We start from the raw sequence: 20871 nt of genomic DNA, 5'->3' as shown, positions 1-20871 counted from the left end.
AAACACATTTTGTTGGTGATTTTGGAGGAAGCCAAGAAGTGGTTGAGAATTTAACAGAGCTCTTTTTCCTGAGGAAAGTGATCACACCAAGATAAAGTACCAGAAGCATATCTTAAAATTACATTTCAGGCATGTTTCAACTAGTTACTATATTGTGGTTGAAATAGTGTGATGTGAAACTCTCTGAGGGCAGTGTTACCCCTCTGTATACAAGCAAGCTGTGAACCATGTGCCTTAAAGAAAGGGGTTTTGAGATTTATTTTGTTCATGAACTAGGCTGTGTTTTCATCTGCTACTTACACTGCCTGCTTATGATTTAGATTTTTTTAAAAAAATTACATTTTGCTTGATTGTCTTTAATTGCATTTAGGTTTATGACAACTTTGCTGGATGTAGGTTACTGTCACCACATTTTACAAGTGGGAGGCTAAAGCAGAGAACTCCCCAAGAAACTTCATAGGGGAAATGTCAGGCAGTCTCTATGCATCAATGAATACAGGTACCACGTTTATGCTGGGTGTTGCAAAATAAATAGATTGCCCTTTCCTCGCTCAGGGCTGCTGCCCTGAAGTAAGTGAGGGAAACAGTGGCCCCAAGTGACTTCCAGGCAGCAGCCCCAGGAGCGCACGTGAATCACTTTCTCTCTCCTTCCCATGTGCTCTCCTTTTTAAAGCGGGGTGCTCCCACATCTCCCCCACCATCTTAAGAGTAACTGTGATTCTGTAGTAAGAGTTGGGGGAGAGATGCATTTAAACCTTGCTTCTGGCAGATGGTGGTGTTTCTTCTATCTGCCACTTGTCTCAGGTCAGTTACACAGCACCTAGCTCCAGTGTTAGAAGCTGAGATATGGAAGCTAGGAGCTAAATGGCAGCTGAAACCGAGGTTACGGGTGCAACAAGAGACTGTCTAGGCACATTTTTTTATAACAAGAATACAAAGCTGAAAATGAATGAATGCAGCTAAAATATTATGTTCATTTTTCACATGGTCTAGTCCTTCCCCTGCCCACCCCCCTAATATTCTTAAGAGGGTCTCTTCTCCCGTCTTTAGCTGGAAGTGGGGAGGCAGAAAAGGGTCGTCCTTTCCTTCCACTCTTTAGTTTTACTCTGAAATCTTAGGTGCAGTACTGCGCCCAGAGCTCTGAAACTGCTTGCCTTAATGAAATTCCCTGTTGCAAAATGTGCCTAGAACAATGGGAGTTTCGAGCACTGCATATCTCTTATCAATGTGAACCGCCCTGAAATCTGAGGGTATAGGGTGGTACATAAATTTTAACAAAACAATCAATGGCCTCTGGCAGTATTTTTATTTTATTATTTATTAAACTTAGTGGTTGCTGGGATGGTGGTCTGTATCGTCTGAAACACATATTTACAGTTGTTGGCATTGATTTATAGTTTTAAACAAAAAGTGCAAAGTTCTAATTTTAATCTGGCAGCTCCTGATGTGGCTATAACATTGCATGACTTATCATACTTCTGACTACTACCACTGCTCACCACGTGAGCAGTCACCTGACTACTGTGGCCTTTTTGATTGTGTCGCAGGTGATGAACCTCACCTCTGGTGGATCACTGACTTTGGGAGTCCCCTGTAAAACCCAATTTTTCCATTATGAATGCAACCACTTTGAACACATCGAAGGCACATTCCAGGGAGTATGGGGTGGGACGCTGAAAACTACCATCGAATCTAAAAGTGAATGAGCTATGAGTTGTTTCTCTTTTGACGTTCACTTCTATGCAGTGGCTCAATTTAGATTTCCACTGAATGAACAGAGAAGGAAGGAAATTGTTCCACCGATAAGAAAAAATAAAGGTATTGTTGATGATTCTTATGAGGGCACTACCTTTATTAGACCAACAAAAATGTTAAAAACTATAGTGCAGTAATCATGATTTAAAAATCAGAAATACCATAATAGCTGCCTGTAGCAGAATTTGTAAATACGAAATCTTTCTCTTCCCTTCCCTTGCAGATGCTGCAAAGACAACTAATTGCTGCTAACCAAATGCCCACCAACCATACAAATTTTGCCCTCTTTGCATAGCTGGCTGAGGAGTCGCGTGGTGCACCTTTGCTTTCAGCAATGGCCAGAAGTGGTGAAGAAAGTCAGCTGCAGAGGATTATTCGGGATTTGCAGGGTAAAATGCTGTCTGGGTGTGATTGACTCATTTGTTGTATCGTGATGTGAATTTGTGCTTCTGTGGGAAAGAGAGAGACAGGAATGTTGTTGTGTTGGAAGAGAGGCTACAAGAAACAGAGGGCAAGAATTGTTGTTGTTGAATGAATTGATTTATAGACAGCTACGCAGCATAAAGCAATTGAAGTGGGGTAAATGATAAAAGCAGAATAAAACATAGAATCATGTGAAATTGCTTGCCATTCAAATTGGCTGTTTTCTCCAGGCTACCACAAATGCTCCATTTCTTCCACCCTGGTTTTTTTTTTTAAGTGTAGAGACAATTTGCACAGGGAGCTACTGCGCTCAGGTTTCAGCAGCCTGTGTGTGGTATCCAAAACGTTGCCATTTTTGTTAACTGCCTTGAGGCATGTGCAAAAGACAGGATATGCATCTCTGAAATAACAAATAACCCTGCCGATGATGTCTCAGGTGGCCCGTTTCAGACCTGCTGAAGGGAACATTTCAATGGGAACTTCTCACGCTCCCTGTTCAGCGTTATAGCCTTAAACCAGAGCATAGGGAAAGTTACTTCTTAAAATGTAGGTACAATGTGATCTAGGTGAAATCAGTGGCTGTGTTTGGACATCGTAAGTTATCACAAGGGGAATGAACCAGAATGAAACTTGGGTTTGTGTCCTCACTCACTTCTCCTGTCCCATGGCTGGAAGGAGTTTGGAAATGTCAATTTCTGCTTTTGGTTAGCTACAGCTTTGTTTGTCATCTGAACCAGGAGCTGTGGTTAAATACTTCTTTCTCCGAACCTTTATTAGGCAACTCTTGCAAATCTTGCCAAGTTCACATCAGTATTGCCCTGACCAATGTATTTTTTCCCTCCATTTGTGGCATTTTATGTTGCCTGAACTCTTGACCCTGTGTAAGACGCTGTATGAAACATAAAATATATTGATGAACATAAAAGAGATTATCGTTTCAGTTATTCACATTGTTCCTGTTTAAATTCACAAATGGTGCTTTGTGTTTTTCTCCAAAGATGCTGTTACAGAACTGAACAAAGAATTTACAGAAGGAGGAGAACCAATCACAGATGACTCTATCAGTTTGCACAAATTTTCCTACAAGCTAGAATACCTTTTGCAAGTAAGTAGTGTTAGCATTTACAAGCAGACTGTTTCCTGAGAGCTTTCCCTTAAAGTAGCTAAATGAAGAGGCTGATAACCAGAATACATATTAAGAGTTGTTAACCAGGGAACTGGCCAAGGAAAATCTACATATTAAAATGTGTTAAAAGGTCAAAGAGCATTATTATTATTATTATTATTATTATTATTATTATTATTATTGGAATATTGTGTAACTTGTCTTTGAAAGTGCACCCTTTTGCCTTAGAACCGTAACGGTACATGTTACTGTGTGTTCTAAATCTCATTCATTAAAACAGAATAATCAACAGGATTAAGTATGTAAAAACAATTCCCTGGGTTCTCTCGCATTCTGCAATGACCAACAAAACCCGCAACCCTCCAGAATGGGGCTATGCAAACTGGTGCAGACTCAATTTGTGTTGTCTTTCATTGAATTCTGTGACACAAATGAACATCTTACACTTGTTCAACTAAAACCAGTTCATGATGCTTGCCCACGATGTTCAAGTCAGGAGAATGACATGTAGTTTGGTCAGTGTGCTAATTTTACTAGTTGCTGAAATGGGATAACCATTTTTAGGTCAAACAGCTTTGTTGCACTGTCTGTTTCCATAGTACAGTGGTACCTCAGGTTACATACGCTTCAGGTTACAGACTCCGCTAACCCAGAAATAGTACCTCGGGTTAAGAACTTTGCTTCAGGATGAGAACAGGAATCATGCTCCGGTGGCACGGCGGCAGCAGGAGGCCCCATTAGTTAAAGTGGGGCTTCAGGTTAAGAACAGTTTCAGGTTACGAACAGACCTCTGGAATGAATAAAGTACTTAACCCGAGGTACCACTGTATTTATAAACAAAAGTTTCATATTGGCAGTGTTAGCCTATGTTAATTCATCCAGTGGCTTTTAGGTCTGTTCAGAAATCCCAGTGGTTATTGGTGGGAACACGCTTCACTTTTCTTTGAATGCTTACAAAGAGAGCAAGCGATGTTTTGGCAAATCATCCGTTTGAAGTTACCCTTTCCCCTTTTCTCTTCCAAAGTTTGACCAGAAAGAAAAGTCCAGCTTACTGGGCAATCGGAAAGACTACTGGGATTATTTCTGCGACTGTCTGGCAAAGGTTAAAGGAGCCAATGATGGAATACGCTTTGTGAAATCTATTTCAGAAGTAAGTGAGGTGCATGGATCTGTCATTGGGGCCATGCAGCATAACGTTCTGACAGGCCAGTCTAACTTGGATGGGTGATGCTGGAGCAGAAGCTGTAGATGCCAGTGGTCCTGCTATCTAGGCTCCCTAATATGAAGCCTTCCACCAATTCCTGAAGCTCCGTCCTTTTGCACAGGATATTTCAGTACTTGTGGTATGGTGCTCTAGGGCTACTACATCTCTCTTTTATATTTATATATATATAATTTTTATTGAATTTTTGAAAATATTTTATACATATAAAACAAAATGATCTCCAACATTAAGATACAGAGTTCTTTCAAACCCTTAGACCTCCTTCCCTCCCTCCATGGGTTCCATCTTTAAGATTAAATTTACTGCATCTTTTACCCTTACCTATCTATTAAGGTAAAGGTAAAGGGACCCCTGACCATTAGGTCCAGTCGTGGCCGACTCTGGGGTTGCAGCGCTCATCTTGCTTTATTGGCCGAGGGAGCCGGCGTACAGCTTCCGGGTCATGTGGCCAGCATGACTAAGCCGCTTCTGGCGAACCAGAGCAGCGCATGGAAATGCCGTTTACCTTCCCGCCGGAGCGGTACCTATTTATCTACTTGCACTTTGACGTGCTTTCAAACTGCTAGGTGGGCAAGAGCAGGAGCTCACCCCATCGCAGGGATTTGAACCGCCGACCTTCTGATCGGCAAGTCCTAGGCTCTGTGGTTTAACCCACAGAGCCACCCACATCCCTTCTGTCTATCTATTATATAACCATAATTACCATAAAATAAAATTCCACATTATAAGTGTCTTTACATCCCTGCCAAAGATTTTAACTGTTTACAGTGGTCTTTTAAATAAATTACAGATTTACTCCAGTCTTTCGAAAATACTTGATCTTCCTGGTTTCGAATCTCCCCAATACATCTTTCATAGCTGTTAATAAAATCATATGGGCTGACAACTTTTGAGTTGGGAAAATGACAAGGACTTATATCAACATATATATTTAAATGTAAATATGGTCTACGTTTTGATAGTGTGCAACAAATGTATCTTCACCCCTCTCCTCTTTAGATTCCTGACCTTCATTCAGACTGCAGGCCAGGAAGGGCCAAGTCACATGATAGATTCATTTTCCTCATGTGATCAGTCCTGACAGTGGTATCTCCCCCTTCCACATTTGTCCTTCTGAGCATGTGCCCAAAGATGTTAAGAAGTGCTCTAATGAGCAGATGATCACGTGGCAGCCAGCCCTTGTTGCTCACTTCTTGCAAGCTACAGAAACACAATGGGTTGTATGTCTTTCTTCCTCATATATTTTGATGGGCTGGATCCTGCTATTACACTCCCACCTGCACTGAACTTCCATCAGGTGCCAGGGTTTGTGGTTCCCCATCCCGACACATAATGAGCTTCCTTAAGTCAATAATAATGGTTGGAATTTTCCCGCCCTTTCAAACAGAATTAACACAAACTAAAGAGCATTTCTTTAGAAGTGTTCACTGTAGTCCTTGGTTCAAAAGTAAACGTCTCCAAATAATAAAGGGCAATTGGTTCTAGGGAAGCTTCAGGGTTTGCAAAAATGGAGGGGTGCAACTGACAGTCAACATACTGGGGGGGAGGTACTTAATATTTGTATAGTGCTATCTGTGTGCTTGGTGATCTACAAAATACCACAGGAGGAGTCCCTGCCCTAACAGTGTAACAGCTCAGTTATGTGCAAATTAACAAATAACCTCAGGTAAGGCCCTGGAAATCATTGTTTCAGTTTCAGGTGCTCAATTGTCCCCTTATTCTTATTGCCACCAATATAAATTTGGCCCCTATCAATGACGCCCATGAGATTTTCTCTCTCAGCAGATATTCAACATAAAATTAAGATGACCTTCCTCGTCGTTTGGCGAGCCAAGTCAGACATTTGCTGACAAGCTCTAGCATAGAAATTATAGAACATAAATAAACATTACACAGTGTAATGGGATGATTAGCTGCTTGTGCGTAAAATCGTGCTCCCTCAGAGTTTGTGCGGCTCCACAAACCTCTGTGTGTGACAGAGCTCCTCAAACATGTCTGCTCTTAGTCACTCGTAGAGTCTGACAGTGGCTGTCTGCGGAAGCGCTTCCAGCAAAGAAGCTCCTTAACGGAAACGCGTCTCCTGGACTCACGGCGTGACAGTTTCCGGCGAGGTGTGGGTCTCCCTATGGGAGACTCAGATACCTCCCCACTGTTCTCGCTGGAAGCGTCTCTGAGCCCTCCCTCCTGCTCGCATTCCCTCAGAGATCCACTCCTCCCCCTGCTGGTTCCTGCTTCAGCTGTTGAGTCTCTTTCTTCCTCCCTGAGCCCCTCCACCACCTGATGCTCCGATGGCAGTTCCCTGACATCCACCTCCCCTCCAGGGCCCCCCTCACCCCCTCCCATTTCCTCTCCTCTGGGAGGTGAAGGGTTAAAACCCCGAAAAGAATCTTCTTCATCTTCAGACGTCTCGAACAATTCCCTCCATCGATCGCCGTCCTGGCTCGCTGAATCCTCCTCCTCTTCGGAATCTGTGAACCCCTCCAACTCCTCTTCTTCGTCGGTGGTGGCAAAGTATTCCCTCCGGAACCTCGCTACAGGCTGAGGTTTACGTGGGAACCTCTGATGAAAAGTTTCTATTAAAACTTCGTCATTGACATCCTCTGCCCTAACCCAGGTGTTTTCCGACTCCGGTTCCCCTTCCCACATTACCAAATACTCTACTTGATCTCCCTTCCACCTGGAATCGAGGATCTCCGCTACATGGTAGCTGTGTTCCTTCTCCTCCATTGCTGGCCCCCTAGTGACCCTCCCTTCTCTGTCCCCTTTATACGGTGACAGCAACGACCTGTGGAAAACTGGGTGCAGCTTCATGTGGTTCGGTAACCGGAGTCTGAAAGCCACTGGGTTGACCTGCTGCATGACTTCAAATGGGCCCAGCCTTTTGGGTCTTAACTTCTTACAACCCCCTTTGAATGGCAACCCTTGGGTTGACAGCCACACCTGGTCCCCCACCCTAATGCTTTCACCTTCCCTTCTGTTTTTGTCTGCCTGCCTCTTATATTCCTCCTTAGCCCTGTTTAAGTTGAGTTGGAGCTGGCGATGGATCGCTTCCATTTCTTCAACGAACTGTTCTGCAGCTGGAACGCTCCAGTTCTTCCCTTCCCCCCCTGGGAAGGCTCTGGGATGGCACCCGTGATTAGCCAAAAAGGGGCTCATTCCCGTGGACACGTTCTCTGCATTGTTGTAGGCAAATTCTGCCAACGCCAGCTTCTCCACCCAATCATTCTCTCTGTCATTCACATAACACCTCAAATATTGCTGGAGAACACCATTAGCTCTTTCCGCCTGCCCGTTGGTTTCTGGATGACGGGCCGTTGAGAAATTAACCTCTACATGCAGTAAGCTCATGAGCTTCCTCCAGAACCTGGAAGTAAATTGTTTCCCTCCCTCCTGAGACCCCTGAGTTTGTCCTGGGCGTATTCATCATGCACCGTTCCCTCTACCAATTCCCTTTGCCCCACCAATGCCGCCCCACACACCCAGCGGTCCTCTGGAATGACATGGGTCTCTTCGGGTGCTCCCTCCCCCTCCAAATATTCAGGTTTGCGTGAGAGAGCGTCCGCCCTAACGTTCTCTGGGCCTGGCACGTAACAAATCTCAAAGTTAAACTTGGAGAACTCCTGGGCCCATCTCAACTGCCGTTGGTTGAGCACTCGCGCAGTTCTCCAATACTCTAGATTCTTATGGTCCGTGCACACTTGCACCTTATGTTGTGCACCAATTAGCAGGTGCCTCCATTTCCGGAAAGCCTCATGAATAGCAAGAAGTTCCCGGTCGTACACCGTGTAGTTCCTCTCGGATTTGTTCAGCTTTCGCGAAAAGAAGGCACACGGTCGCCACTCTGACTCCTCCTTCCCCGGCTGCAGAAGAAGCACCGCCCCTATGGCTCTGTCAGATGCGTCTGTCTCGACCCTCAGCTTCCTTTGTAAATCCACATGCAGAAGTTGTTCTTCTGAGGCGAAGGCCCTTTTCAGTTCCTCAAACGCTCGCTCCGCCTCCGCCGTCCATACAAACTTCTTTTTACTGCTGAGACAGTCCGTAATGGGCGCCGTCAGGTGGGCGAAGTTTCGGATGAACTTACGATAAAAGTTTCCAAACCCTAGGAACCTCTGCACATCCTTCTTGGTTTTGGGTGTTTTCCATTCCAGCACTGCCTGCACCTTGCCGGGATCCATGGCCAATCCCTTGTCTGACAGGCGGTACCCCAGGAATTCCACCTCCTTGGTATGAAACTGACACTTCTCCAGTTTCACCCACAGCCTGTTGGCTTGCAGCCTGCTCAACACTTCTCTGACGTCTCTCACATGTTGCTCCTCATTCTCCGAATACACCAATACATCATCTAGGAAGGCCACGCAATTCTTGTAGAGCAAAGGACCCAGTACGTGGTTCATAAAAGATTGAAAGCACGCTGAGCCTGCTTGTAATCCAAAAGGCATAACGAGATATTCAAATGCCCCCAAAGGGGTAAACATGGTGGTTTTCCATTCATCCCCTTTCCTTATACGTATCAAGTTGTACGCCCCCCTTAGATCCAGCTTTGTAAAAATCTTTCCCTTCCGCACCCTGGTCAAAATATCATCAATCCTGGGCATAGGGAAAGCCACTGGTTCTGTCACTGCATTTAACCGCCTGAAATCACATACAAGTCTCGGCTTGTCCGTGTGCTTTTTATCCACAAAAAACACTGGGCTACCCCCCGCTGCTTTGGACTCTCTGATGAAGCCTCTCTTCAGGTTCTTGTCAATGAACTCTCGCAACTCCTGCATTTCTCTGTCTGACATGGCATACAACTTGCCTACAGGAAGCTGTGCTCCAGGGAGTAAATTGATCTGGCAATCAAAGGGCCTATGCGGGGGTAGTTGGTCAGCTTCCTTCTCGCTGAACACGTCGCTGAGATCTGCATACTGTGGTGGTACCTTCACCTTCTCCATTACTTCCGTCCCTGCTAGGGTGGCGTGGGCCCCTGCTGAACCCTTTTCCCCTTTGCAGTGTTCTAAGCAATGTGCTGAACCAAAGGAAACCACTCTTTGATGCCAGCCCACCAGCGGATCATGTAGCGCTAGCCAGCTCATTCCCAAAATAATGGGAGCGCCTCCCAAGGTGGCCACATTAAACGCTATCAGTTCTGTGTGCCTTGCCACCCTCATTATCATTGGGACTGTCTGCAAGCTGACTCCTCCTCCCAACAACTCCCTGCCATCGATCGTGGTCACCTGCAGGGGGTTGCTTAAAGGGATCGTCTGTATCTGGTGTTCAGCAGCAAACTCCTTGCTCATAAAATTGCAGGAGCTGCCTGAGTCCAACAGCGCCTTTATTTTTAGGGGGTGTCCATTTTGCAGCTCTAGCGATACTTCAATCACTAGAGCAGGTTGAGGAGCGTCTGGCACGGGCACTTTCACTGCTCTTTGGCCTGGCTGCAGTGCCCCGACTGTGGCAACCAGGCGTTGGCTTTTACCTGCTCTGTTTCTCCCTGCTCTCCTCCCTCAACAGCTCCCACCATCCCTTGCCATTCCTTCCTCTGGGGGCAGACTCTGGCAAAGTGGCCTGGCTGTTGGCAGAGATCGCATTTCCGGGCGCCCTTTCCCTCCTTCTTAGCCCCCTCACTGGGTTTTGAAAATGCGCGCGCGCGCGCTGTTCCGATTTCCATCGGCTCTGCCGGCGGGAAAGCTGGCTCAGGAATGTCTGGAATGCGGAACTCCTTCCAACGTTCCCCTCTCCCTTCCCGCCTTTCCAAGGCTCTTGCCTCCTGACGCGCTCCTATGGTCAGCGCAGATTTGGTCAGCTGATCCATAGACACCGCCCTGGGGCTCCGGGACAGCTCGTCTTTCACAGCCGAAGAAAGACCTTCTTCAAATAGCATCTGAATGGGTGCCGCCGATAAATCCCAACCCAATCTGTGAACCAGCATGGTAAACTCAGTCCAGTACTCACGGACAGATCGGCTTCCCTGCTTGCAAGCCATTAGCTGTCTGCGCACCACCCCTTCCTCAATATCGCTGGAAAACATGATATCCATTGCACGAAAGAACTTCATCGTGTCCTTTAGGACGTCATTGTGCGTTGCCATTAGGGGTCGAACCCAGTCCCGCGCCCCTTTCTCAAGATGCCCAATTACGAAAGCAACTCGCGATTCCTCATCAGGGAACTCATCAAACTGCACATTAATGGCATATTGCATCTCTGTCCTAAAGGCATGGTAATCCTTGGGGTCCCCCCCAAACTTCTGCACCAATCCTGGTACCTTTCTGGGGAATTGAGTGGCTCTCCCCTTCTTGTCTGCATCCTGAGCCCTTCTCTCCTCAAGCCTCGCCGTCTGCAGCGCAAGTTGGACTTCCAACGCTCGGTATCTTTCTTCCAAGCTTGGACCAGCTCCAACCCCTGCTCCTCCGGTTCCGGCTGGGTCGCTCATGATGCTTTCTCCTGCACAGGCAGCGTACAGAGACTGTCAGACTGCTGTAATGGGATGATTAGCTGCTTGTGCGTAAAATCGTGCTCCCTCAGAGTTTGTGCGGCTCCACAAACCTCTGTGTGTGACAGAGCTCCTCAAACATGTCTGCTCTTAGTCACTCGTAGAGTCTGACAGTGGCTGTCTGCGGAAGCGCTTCCAGCAAAGAAGCTCCTTAACGGAAACGCGTCTCCTGGACTCACGGCGTGACAGTTTCCGGCGAGGTGTGGGTCTCCCTATGGGAGACTCAGATACCTCCCCACTGTTCTCGCTGGAAGCGTCTCTGAGCCCTCCCTCCTGCTCGCATTCCCTCAGAGATCCACTCCTCCCCCTGCTGGTTCCTGCTTCAGCTGTTGAGTCTCTTTCTTCCTCCCTGAGCCCCTCCACCACCTGATGCTCCGATGGCAGTTCCCTGACACACAGATTCCATCTGTCTTAGGAAAGGGGAACACCAGCAAATCTACTGCAAAGCATTTGAGATGGCAACACTTTGAATCTGGCCAGAGTAAAATGCCAGTGGCTACATATAGATCCTTAAAGTAAGCAGCAATTGAAAAGGAGCATCATAAGACAGTGGCGTAGCATGTGTGAGCCAAAAGGTGTTGTAAGGAAACATCCCAGAGGCTTTTATTTACTGGGGCTAATGCAGAATCAAATCCCATTTGAAGAAGGGAATAGGGTTTCGCAGTTCAGTGCAACAAGCTTTTTGAGGCAACAGACTTTGTCTACAGTGGCTATCCTCAGGTAAATACTTAGGCAGCCCTGCTACCATCTTAAAGATCTTAAGCCAAAGCTTTAAGACTGCTAACCAAGCTCTCAAAAGGGCACTGCCCTGCTTCTAATAATATAACTAGGTATATGTAAAGAAACACAAGAAAAAATAGCTTGGTTGCATTTTCAATTTGATGACACTCCCTTCTCAGCTCCTTTACGCAGCTGCTATCTGAGAACTGACAATGAATAGCTTCAGGAATATACTGACCCCCTTTGGTGTAAAAGAAACAATGTAGTAGAATGACTGACTGAAGCTTCCTAAGAAGCAAGGGTGTTATGATGGGCTGGATCCTGCTATTACACTCCCACCTGCACTGAACTTCCATCAGGTGCCAGGGTTTGCCAGAATACCACCCCCAAATAGTGGAAATTTTAATCTATTCTATAATTTAGTGGTTTAACACCCAACTACACTGCGAAAACTTCTTTTAAAATACCAAAATCTTTTATTGTCTAGCTGATCTTTGGACAATGGAGCTTGCAATAAAATGAAAACTTAAGACATTAGCTGCCTTATCCCGGGTCTGGAGTGGAAAGAATAATAGCAGCATTGGTATAAAGTAGAATACAAGCTTTCCTATTGCTTGGTTTTGGTCATTTAAGACATTTTCAAGTTCATTTAAGAACAGATTAAGAAGCCTTGCTTAACTCCCTTTGACATGAGGATATTCTGGGTGAGCTGTCCGTGATTGCAACATCTAATCTGTAAAAGACTTACTATGCAAACCGTCATGAGATAGAAAAGTCTTTTATCATCAGCAGGAATGTTGTCCAGGTTCTGCCATAGCTTAACCCGAGACGGAACTCGGAAGCTTCCTTTTGATCCATAAAGACAATAAAAAGGACCCCTGCATATTTTTCAGTGTGATGAGAAAACCCAAAATAATTATATTGAATTGAGCTGTTCTTTCTAGATGCCTCTTGAGAGTCAGCGAGTAGATTCTTGAACTCAAAAAAATGAGTTCATCGTACCTAGTATATGGTGTCCCGTAATAGATAACAAGATAATGGATGTAAAGTTTCCTGGATCATTGACTTGGCCATTTCTGAAGATGGGTACTATTGTTGCATTCTCCTAACTAGAAGAAATCATCCCAGAGCTTTGTTTGTAGCAAAAAGGGCAGCCAATAATGGTGATTTAGTTTAATAAGCTCCACAGGGCTACAATATATCCCTAGAGCCTTCCCAGTCGTAAGCTGATTTGCTTATAGAAATAACTTCTATTTATAGTAACAAGGTTCCACTTTGGTATGCCTGCAAGTACAGCATCAGATGCAAGTCCATCTGGGGCCATAAAGATGGGTCTAAAATGTCCCTCCCAGACCTGTGCCAAAATATCATGGTTTGGAGCTTGAGATCAAGAGCACAGAGCTTCTGAAACCAGCTGCCAAAAGTTTCTTGAAACATTCTTGAGATAAGCATTTAGAAGCAGTGACTCCGAGTAAAGTTAGCTGTGACAGTTTTGAGCAAAACAGCAATGCCTTATATTCTTCTTTGAGCTGAAAACAACTAGGGGGAGGATAACTTCATCTGGATGCCCTGTAGCAAATCTTAGTGCCCTTTTCACAAAGCAGCACTCTGCCTCGAACCATTGGGCACCATCAGAATGATTTAAACCAAAACTCCTACAGGAAGGGTTTAAATCTAGTATTCTAACTAGCTCCTGTATTAGCTCCTCATTTTCCACAATAACAACAGGATAGCAATTGCTTAGGAAGTAATATACTGTAATATAAATGATGTTAAAAGATATTACGAGGTCTTAAACGAGGTCTTCTGGCCTGGCTTCAGATTTGATGGAGGCCTTTGGCAAGGTATCTTCCACCCAGCAATGTTGATGTGTGTGGCCCTGCTTTTTCAATAACCTTTAAAGCCCCGTTGCTGAAGCCTAAGGCTGGACTGCTGCAGGTTTCTCTTTTCCTCCAAATTGCTCTCGGTCTTGCCCCCCAACAAAGTGCCCATTTGCAATGCAATGCTGGGCCCCAGAGAACCACTGGCAGAAGCATTTGGGGAGAAATAGAGGTGGCTGCTGTAGTTACTGGGCTTGACTCTTCTCAAGGACAGCTGACTGTCCTTATCTCCCCCCAGCAGGCTTACCTGGCAGTAGGTAGCAAGGACATTGCAATGAATGGGACATTACAGCAGTTTCGTTAACAGAGGTAAAGGTAAAGGGAGCCCTGACCATTAGGTCCAGTTGTGACTGATTCTGGGGTTGCGGCACTCATCTCGCTTTATTGGCTGAGGGAACAGAGGAGGACCCCCAAATTGTAGTTCAAGGGATAGTGATGTTACAGTTTAAATGAAGAACAAAAGATTATTAATCTATTCCAGGATTCTGCTGTCCAAAACATCTGGAGGGCACAAGGTTGGCAGTGGCTGCCCTTGGTAGAGCAAGCGTTCATGAATTTGCCTACTCTTTCTTTTTTCCTTATTGAAGGAGAATTATCTGCCTTGAACCATCCATTCAGTCTCCTGCAGTGCTTTACTTTCTCCATATTCTTATTGACAGCGTCCCACCTTCATTTAGGCAAGATTTTTTCCAAACTCAGTGCTTAGGCCTGTAGGTGGCATTATACACCCAACCCATATTAGTTAGTAGACTTCTATCCTGTTCTTCAGGCCTGAAGCCTACCAGAGCTAGGCTACTATTTTGTTTCAGCTTAAACCTTCCTCCATCTTTGCCTTTTGAGAAGGATAGCAAGAATAAGTGGCAAGTCTATGGAGAGTCACCCACAGCCGCTTGCTGTTAATTGATAGATTAGATTAGTTAAGAGGATGCTTCTAAAGGGGTTTGAGATATGTTTACTAAGTCTGCTAGTAAATCTTTGATTTCATGTATACAAACAGGAGTTGCAATGTCCAATAGATGAATATCATGGTGAAACCAAGTTGAGAAGGGTTAAACATAATGAGCTAGGGAAGCATAGTATTTAGAAGAATCTATTATTATTATTATTATTATTATTATTATTATTATTATTATTATTATTTATTAATTTCATTTCTATACTACTTTATATTTTTAAGGGGGAAAATCTCAGACTGGTTTACAACACATTCAAACATCAAATAAAACAATCCAGAATAGAACACTACTGAAGAAAGTCAAATATAAAATATACATTCAGAGCAACATAATTAACAGGAAACTAAAATTTTATCTTAAGATTTCAAAATAAAACATTACGAAGGAGGTCAACTACAGGATGCACATTTAATGCAGCAAAGTTTGTAAAATGCATGTTTCCAATACTTCAAAGATCGCCTCTCCCAAAATGAACCAACCCAAATTCTGTGATAATCATCTGAGGCCCTTCACTGTTTGCCTCCTCCGTGAGATGTCCAAAGGGCCACAGCACAAGAATGGGCCTTTTCTGTGGTGGCTCCCGCTGCACTAGTTGGACTCTTTGTGCTAGCTCCTGCTCCCATGGCTGTTTAGTTGAATCTGGCCCAATAGCTCTTGAAAACCACCCCCAGCTTCACTAGAATCTCCCACTTCAATGGCAAAGGGAGAACTGCATGGAAATTGGTGTGGGATATGACTAATGTTTCCCCTGACCTTCTTGAGTAAAATCCAGAGGTGTTTAGACATGATCCATGTGGAGAATGGCGAAGTGTGAAAGTACTATGATTTCTACAGATAACATTTTCATCCATCTTCTCCAAGAATGAAGTTGCAGGGGGAGGTGAGAGAGAACCTTTTCAATATTCTGGGAAGGCTGAAGGCCGAATTTTCATTTGAGACCCCAGTGCTTTCTCTTCTCAGTTAGGTTTTGACAATGTTGATGTGGCCTAGACTTCAGGCAATCTCCCCACTTGCTTGCAAAAAAAATAAGGACCTAGTGTAAGGTTCGTGATTGTCTAACAACTCCAGCCCTATCAATGTAAGACTAGAGATTACCGTATTTTTCGCACCATAGGACGCACTTTTTCCCTCCTAAAAAGCAAGGGAAAATGTGTGTGCGTCCTATGGAGCGAATGCAGGGGGGAGGCAGGCGGGAAAAGCCCTCAAGAGCCGCACGCAAGCTTCGTGCGCTCTTGCGGGCTTTTCTCTAGGAGGGAGAAGGGACTGACTGGCTGCAGCAGTCCCTTCTCCCTCCTGGGGGAAAAGCCCCCAAGAGCGGCACCCTCTTTAAAGGCTCCGCGGCTCCTGCGGGCTTTTCTACGAGGTGGGGGAATCCCCCCACCTCCCAGAAAAGCCAGGAGAAGCCGCACAGCCCCTTTAAAGAGCGGGCGGCTTCTGCGGGAGTTGGGGGAAGCTGCAGCAGATTCCCTCCTCCCGGGCTCCCTTTGAAGCGGCAATGTGGGAGGGGAGCAGCTTACACTCGTGTAAGCATCTCCTCTCCCACTTTCCTGCTTCAAAGCAACCACGGAGGAGGGAAAGAGGGGACCCATGGATCCTCTTCGCTGCTCGAGGCTGCAGCAGATTCCCTCCTCCCGGGCTCCCTTTGAAGCAGCAATGTGGGAGGGGGGCAGTTTACACTCGTGTAAGCAGCTCCTCTCCCACTTTCCTCCTTCAAAGCAACCACGGAGGAGGGAAGGAAGGGGACCATGGATCCCCCGCTGCTGGAGGCTTCAGCGGATTCCCTCCTCCGTGATTGCTTTGAAGCAGCAATGTGGGAGGGGGGCAGTTTACACTCGTGTAAGCAGCTCCTCTCCCACTTTCCTCCTTCAAAGCAACCACGGAGGAGGGAAGGAAGGGGACCATGGATCCCCCGCTGCTGGAGGCTTCAGCGGATTCCCTCCTCCGTGATTGCTTTGAAGCAACAAAGTGGGAGGGGAGCAGCTTACACTCGTGTAAGCAGCTCCTCTCCCACTTTCCTCCTTCAAAGCAACTACGGAGGAGGGAAAGAGGGGACCCATGGATCCTCTTCGCTGCTCGAGGCTGCAGCAGATTCCCTCCTCCCGGGCTCCCTTTGAAGCAGCAAAGTGGGAGGGGAGCAGCTTACACTCGTGTAAGCAGCTCCTCTCCCACTTTCCTCCTTCAAAGCAACTACGGAGGAGGGAAAGAGGGGACCCATGGATCCTCTTCGCTGCTCAAGGCTGCAGCAGATTCCCTCCTCCCGGGCTCCCTTTGAAGCAGCAAAGTGGGAGGGGAGCAGCTTACACTCGTATAAGCAGCTCCTCTCCCACTTTCCTCCTTCAAAGCAACTACGGAGGAGGGAAGGAAGGGGACCATGGATCCTCTGCTGCTCAGGCTGCAGCGGATTCCTCCTCCTTGATTGCTGGGAGTTTCTCTGGGCAGGAATTCCCTCAGCTTAAGTGGGGTGGGGGAAGTGTGGCAGGTAGGGGGGGTACTGAGAGACACATGTCTCTCAGATGAAAATTGGGAGTGGGCATTGTGTGAAGTGGCTGTGGATCTCCTGCCGCAGAACTGTAGGACTGTATAGAGTTGGGAGGGCCACCCAAGGGTCATCTAGCCCAGCCCCCTCACAATGTAGGAATCACAGCTAAAGAACGCCAGGCAGATGGTCCCCCAACCGCTGCTTAAAAGCCTCCAGTGGTGGAGACCCCAAACACCTTCCGAGGTCATAGAATTGCAGGGTTGGAAGGGAACCCCAGGAGTCATCTAGTCCAGCCCCAGTGGACAGCAGGCACAATCCATCCCGTTGCACAAGACTAAAGATGCTGTGCAAGGCTAAAGAAGAAGCCAAGGCAGTGAGCGGGATGGATCGCGCTTGCTGCCTTGTCTTCTTTAGCTGCACTGGAGAGGTTTAGCTCCTGGCTGGAGAGGTTGCGCGGCTATGGATCCCGTGCACTGTCTTGGCTTCTTTGCTCTTTGGGGCTGGGGGGGGGGGAAACCCGGGCTTCCCCCGCAGCCCCGAGAAGCTCTGGGAGAAGTGGACAGGCTGCATGCAGCCTGTCCGTTGCTCTTTGGGGCTGGGGGGGGGATAATATTTTTTTCCTTGATTTCCCCCTCTAAAAACTAGGTGCGTCCTGTGGTCCGGTGCGTCCAATAGAGCGAAAAATACGGTACTTTGCTGACTTCTGGTTTTTAATGCTAAACACTTGCTGGGTAGAATGTGGCCCCGGCCTGGTGTAACACTCTCTCACAAGAGACCAGGGCCCTGCAAGTTTAGACATCCTTCCGCAGGGCCTGCAAGACGGAGCTGTTCCACCAGGCCTTTGGTCAGGGTTCAGCCTGACTCATTTTCTCTTTGTAGAAGAACAAGTGCAAAGGAGGTTTCCCAGCCCACTCACAGGTCCTTATAATATCAGTGGAAACAGTTGGTCCTGGCGAATATTAACCACTTGCAATTTTAACCTGAGGATTGTCATTTGTCCAGTTTTAACTTTAACTTTAATTTATTTGAATTAATTTTGGGATGCATTTTTAATTGATTGATTGCTTGTTTTTATGCATATTGTATTATGTATATGATGTTAGCTGCTCTGAGCTGGGCTCCTGCCGGGGAGGGTGGGGTACAAATGAATTTTTATTTTTATTACTGATCATTATGTCCTAATTATCACTTTTTTTCTGTGATTGTCTTTTCCACCCCCAGCTGAGAACATCCCTTGGTAAGGGCAGGGCATTTCTCCGTTACTCCTTAGTACACCAAAGGCTTGCAGACACTTTGCAGCAGTGTTTTATGAATACCAAAGTAACAAGGTAAATGTTGCTGTTGTTTTGTTCAACATTTATAGGATGTCTACCAAATGGTACAGTGGTTTTATAACAACTGTCTCTGTTAGTAGCTTTGCATTCTGCTAAGAAAACCGAGAAGGTGAAAAGAGGAAATGGGAATTGCAACGGTGGGAATGGGAAGTGGTGAACCATTAACAGGAACCACCAAGTGTGTGGTTTTAATTGGCCGGTGGCCAGGGACTTTTGAGAAAATCATTTGGTTATGCGTTTTATTGTAGCAGTGATTACAAATGTGAGATGACTTATTCCTCTGAATGCCTGATTTAGAAAAGGACATAAAGTCTTTTTAAGATGCTACAAACTTTGGAGGCTGTGGCGATCACACAGGGTCCCTGGACGCTTAACGGTCTATTGATCCCTGTGCCACCACTGTGCTCACTTCCCCGCTGCCACCAACCCGTTACTCTCGGGTACACACTGAGTCCAGACAGTTGTTAAAAGTGAACCAAATAAACAAGTTTATTTTATAAACATTAACAAGTTTATGGTTTCTCAGATAATATTCCTGTCAGTATCTTAACTTTAGTTTCTTTACCGGCCTATACCTTCCTAATACCTTCTGACTGATTATCTCAACTGTTTGACTGACTCCTCTTATCAAATTCTCTCACTCTCTCACATCAGACTAGCCAACCCACAGACTTAACCTCTCTGTCTCTTCTAACTCCAGACTGTCTTCTCAACCACCCTAACTCTTAACGCTAACTCCTCCCCTTGGGTTCCCATTGGTTTGTCATTTTACAATTAGTTAACCCTTTCCTTATGAACCCAGCATGATGTCACACACCTAGGAGGGCAAACACCACAGAGACCAACACCTATTACGTCAGGTGCACAATGAAGCCATCGCGAACTAGATGAAATTGTCTCTAACATAACACAAGCCCTTCTGGATCTGACCCCCTATCTAGTCCAGGGTTCATGACAAATAGGCATTGATAGCTTAGACCTTCATGAATTTGTCTACCCCCCACCCTTTAGAGCTATTTAAGCTGCTGGCCATCATCACAACTTGCAAAAGTAAACAAACCTCATGACACAATCCATTATAGAACTGTCTCCTGCTTTAAAAAAATCTGAGCCTCACTCAACTGATTAATTTATTTTATTTGCATACAGAACAATATTTTCACACTAAAAGGGGTGTTCCTTTTTTGGTGATGTATTGCAGCAAGTGGGCACCACCTTATACGCGACATTAAGACCATTTAACAATTTGTTTGTTTGTTTTTTAACGTGCTTCCCAGTTTAAATTGCTGACTCTAACTAGCCAGTTAATTGACTGAGAGTTGTTAGTTGTTTTCGTATCGCACAGACTGGGGCATCTTTTTTGGTGTGAGCGTGTCGTTGGGGAGGTATTTCTTAATGGGTGGGGGGAGTAAAATTTGCATCTAGTTTTAAAGAGCTGATCTTGGACACATTCATTGTTACTTTGCAACAGTGAAATGTCCTTTAAAACATCTCTTGCGGTTACATTTTTATAGCCCCTAGTAACTAAAGATGTCAATCCTGAAAAGAATATTGATATGTCTCAAATATTGTTGCGGGATGCAAGGGGAAAAGACTGTCTCTGCGTACCCTAAATGTCAGCCAGGGGAATGAAGTAAACAGAATGTGTGAAATATGTGGGGTGTGCTGCATACAGTCTAAATGTCTTCCATTAAGCCTGTGATGGGTCCTGGCTTGGTTGATCTCCTGCCAGCTTCCAGTGTGCAGGAGGGTGACTCGCTGGTGGGAGCCAATAGAAAGCCCCAAAACACAACATTCCAAGGATGGGGTGGGGTTGAGCCAGGCCAGGATCTGTTGGTCCTGAGGCAGTCTCATTGCTGTTGTGCGATCCAGGACCGATCATACTGCCCCTGCCCCTTCTGCCATGAGTGCAAGGGTTATGGATGCAGTCGTGACCCCTCTGCTCCACAGAGTGGAGGGAGAAGTTAGGACTTCACCTGAAGTCTCCTCCATCCTTTTCACTGGGACTTCGTTTCAACTCGTTTTGTAGAATTGTATGCTGTGGACTCATGCAAGGATTCCCTGTGGAGCAGCTCTTTCATTTGTGGTAGAAGAGCTGCGATGAAAATGGAACCACGCAGCATTTTGGGGAAATACATACCGTAATCAACAATGCAGTAGTCCTGATATTCACTTGCAACTTGTTGACAATTATCGATATGAGCTTTTTGCTTACTTACTGCAATCCTTGTTTCTTTAGTGACTGGTACTATGCAAGAAGTCCCTTCCTGAATTCAAAAATGAGTTCTGATATTGTTGGTCACCTCTACGAACTCACAGAGGTTCAGTTTGATCTGGTGTCTAGAGGCTATGACTTAGACTCAGCATGGCCCACGTTTGCCAGGTAATACAAACCAGCTGTTAATTTCTATAATTTGTACGCTTTTGTCAGGGGACTGCCATCGGAACAGGGAAGGGAGGCAGGGGGTCATTGGGATACAGGGAACCTCCGAAAATCTTGC

The 20871-nt window shown here is 45.9% G+C and overlaps 1 protein-coding gene across 4 annotated transcripts in view; it reads left to right on the top strand.

Annotated features, from left to right (window-relative positions):
• FYCO1 (FYVE and coiled-coil domain autophagy adaptor 1) overlaps positions 1–20871 on the top strand; it is a 71644-nt gene that overhangs the window by 2468 nt on the left and 48305 nt on the right. For 3 of the 4 annotated variants that reach the window (XR_014000936.1, XM_081164326.1, XM_081164324.1), the window contains exons 2-6: positions 1979–2144; positions 3177–3283; positions 4329–4454; positions 18258–18364; positions 20610–20753. Coding sequence is in view for 3 of the 4 variants with exons in the window: in XM_081164326.1 (XP_081020452.1) it covers positions 2090–2144; positions 3177–3283; positions 4329–4454; positions 18258–18364; positions 20610–20753 (539 nt within the window). In the remaining variant the exon portion in view is untranslated. Of the gene's footprint in view, positions 1–1547; positions 1819–1978; positions 2145–3176; positions 3284–4328; positions 4455–18257; positions 18365–20609; positions 20754–20871 lie in introns of all 4 variants that reach the window. The other variant, XM_081164325.1, reaches the window with a different exon arrangement.

Source organism: Podarcis bocagei (assembly GCF_964188305.1).
Source record: "Podarcis bocagei genome assembly, chromosome: 12".
Lineage (NCBI taxonomy): Eukaryota > Metazoa > Chordata > Lepidosauria > Squamata > Lacertidae > Podarcis > Podarcis bocagei.
The sequence above is the reverse complement of the archived record's forward strand: the minus strand, read 5'-3'. Positions and strand labels throughout refer to the sequence as shown.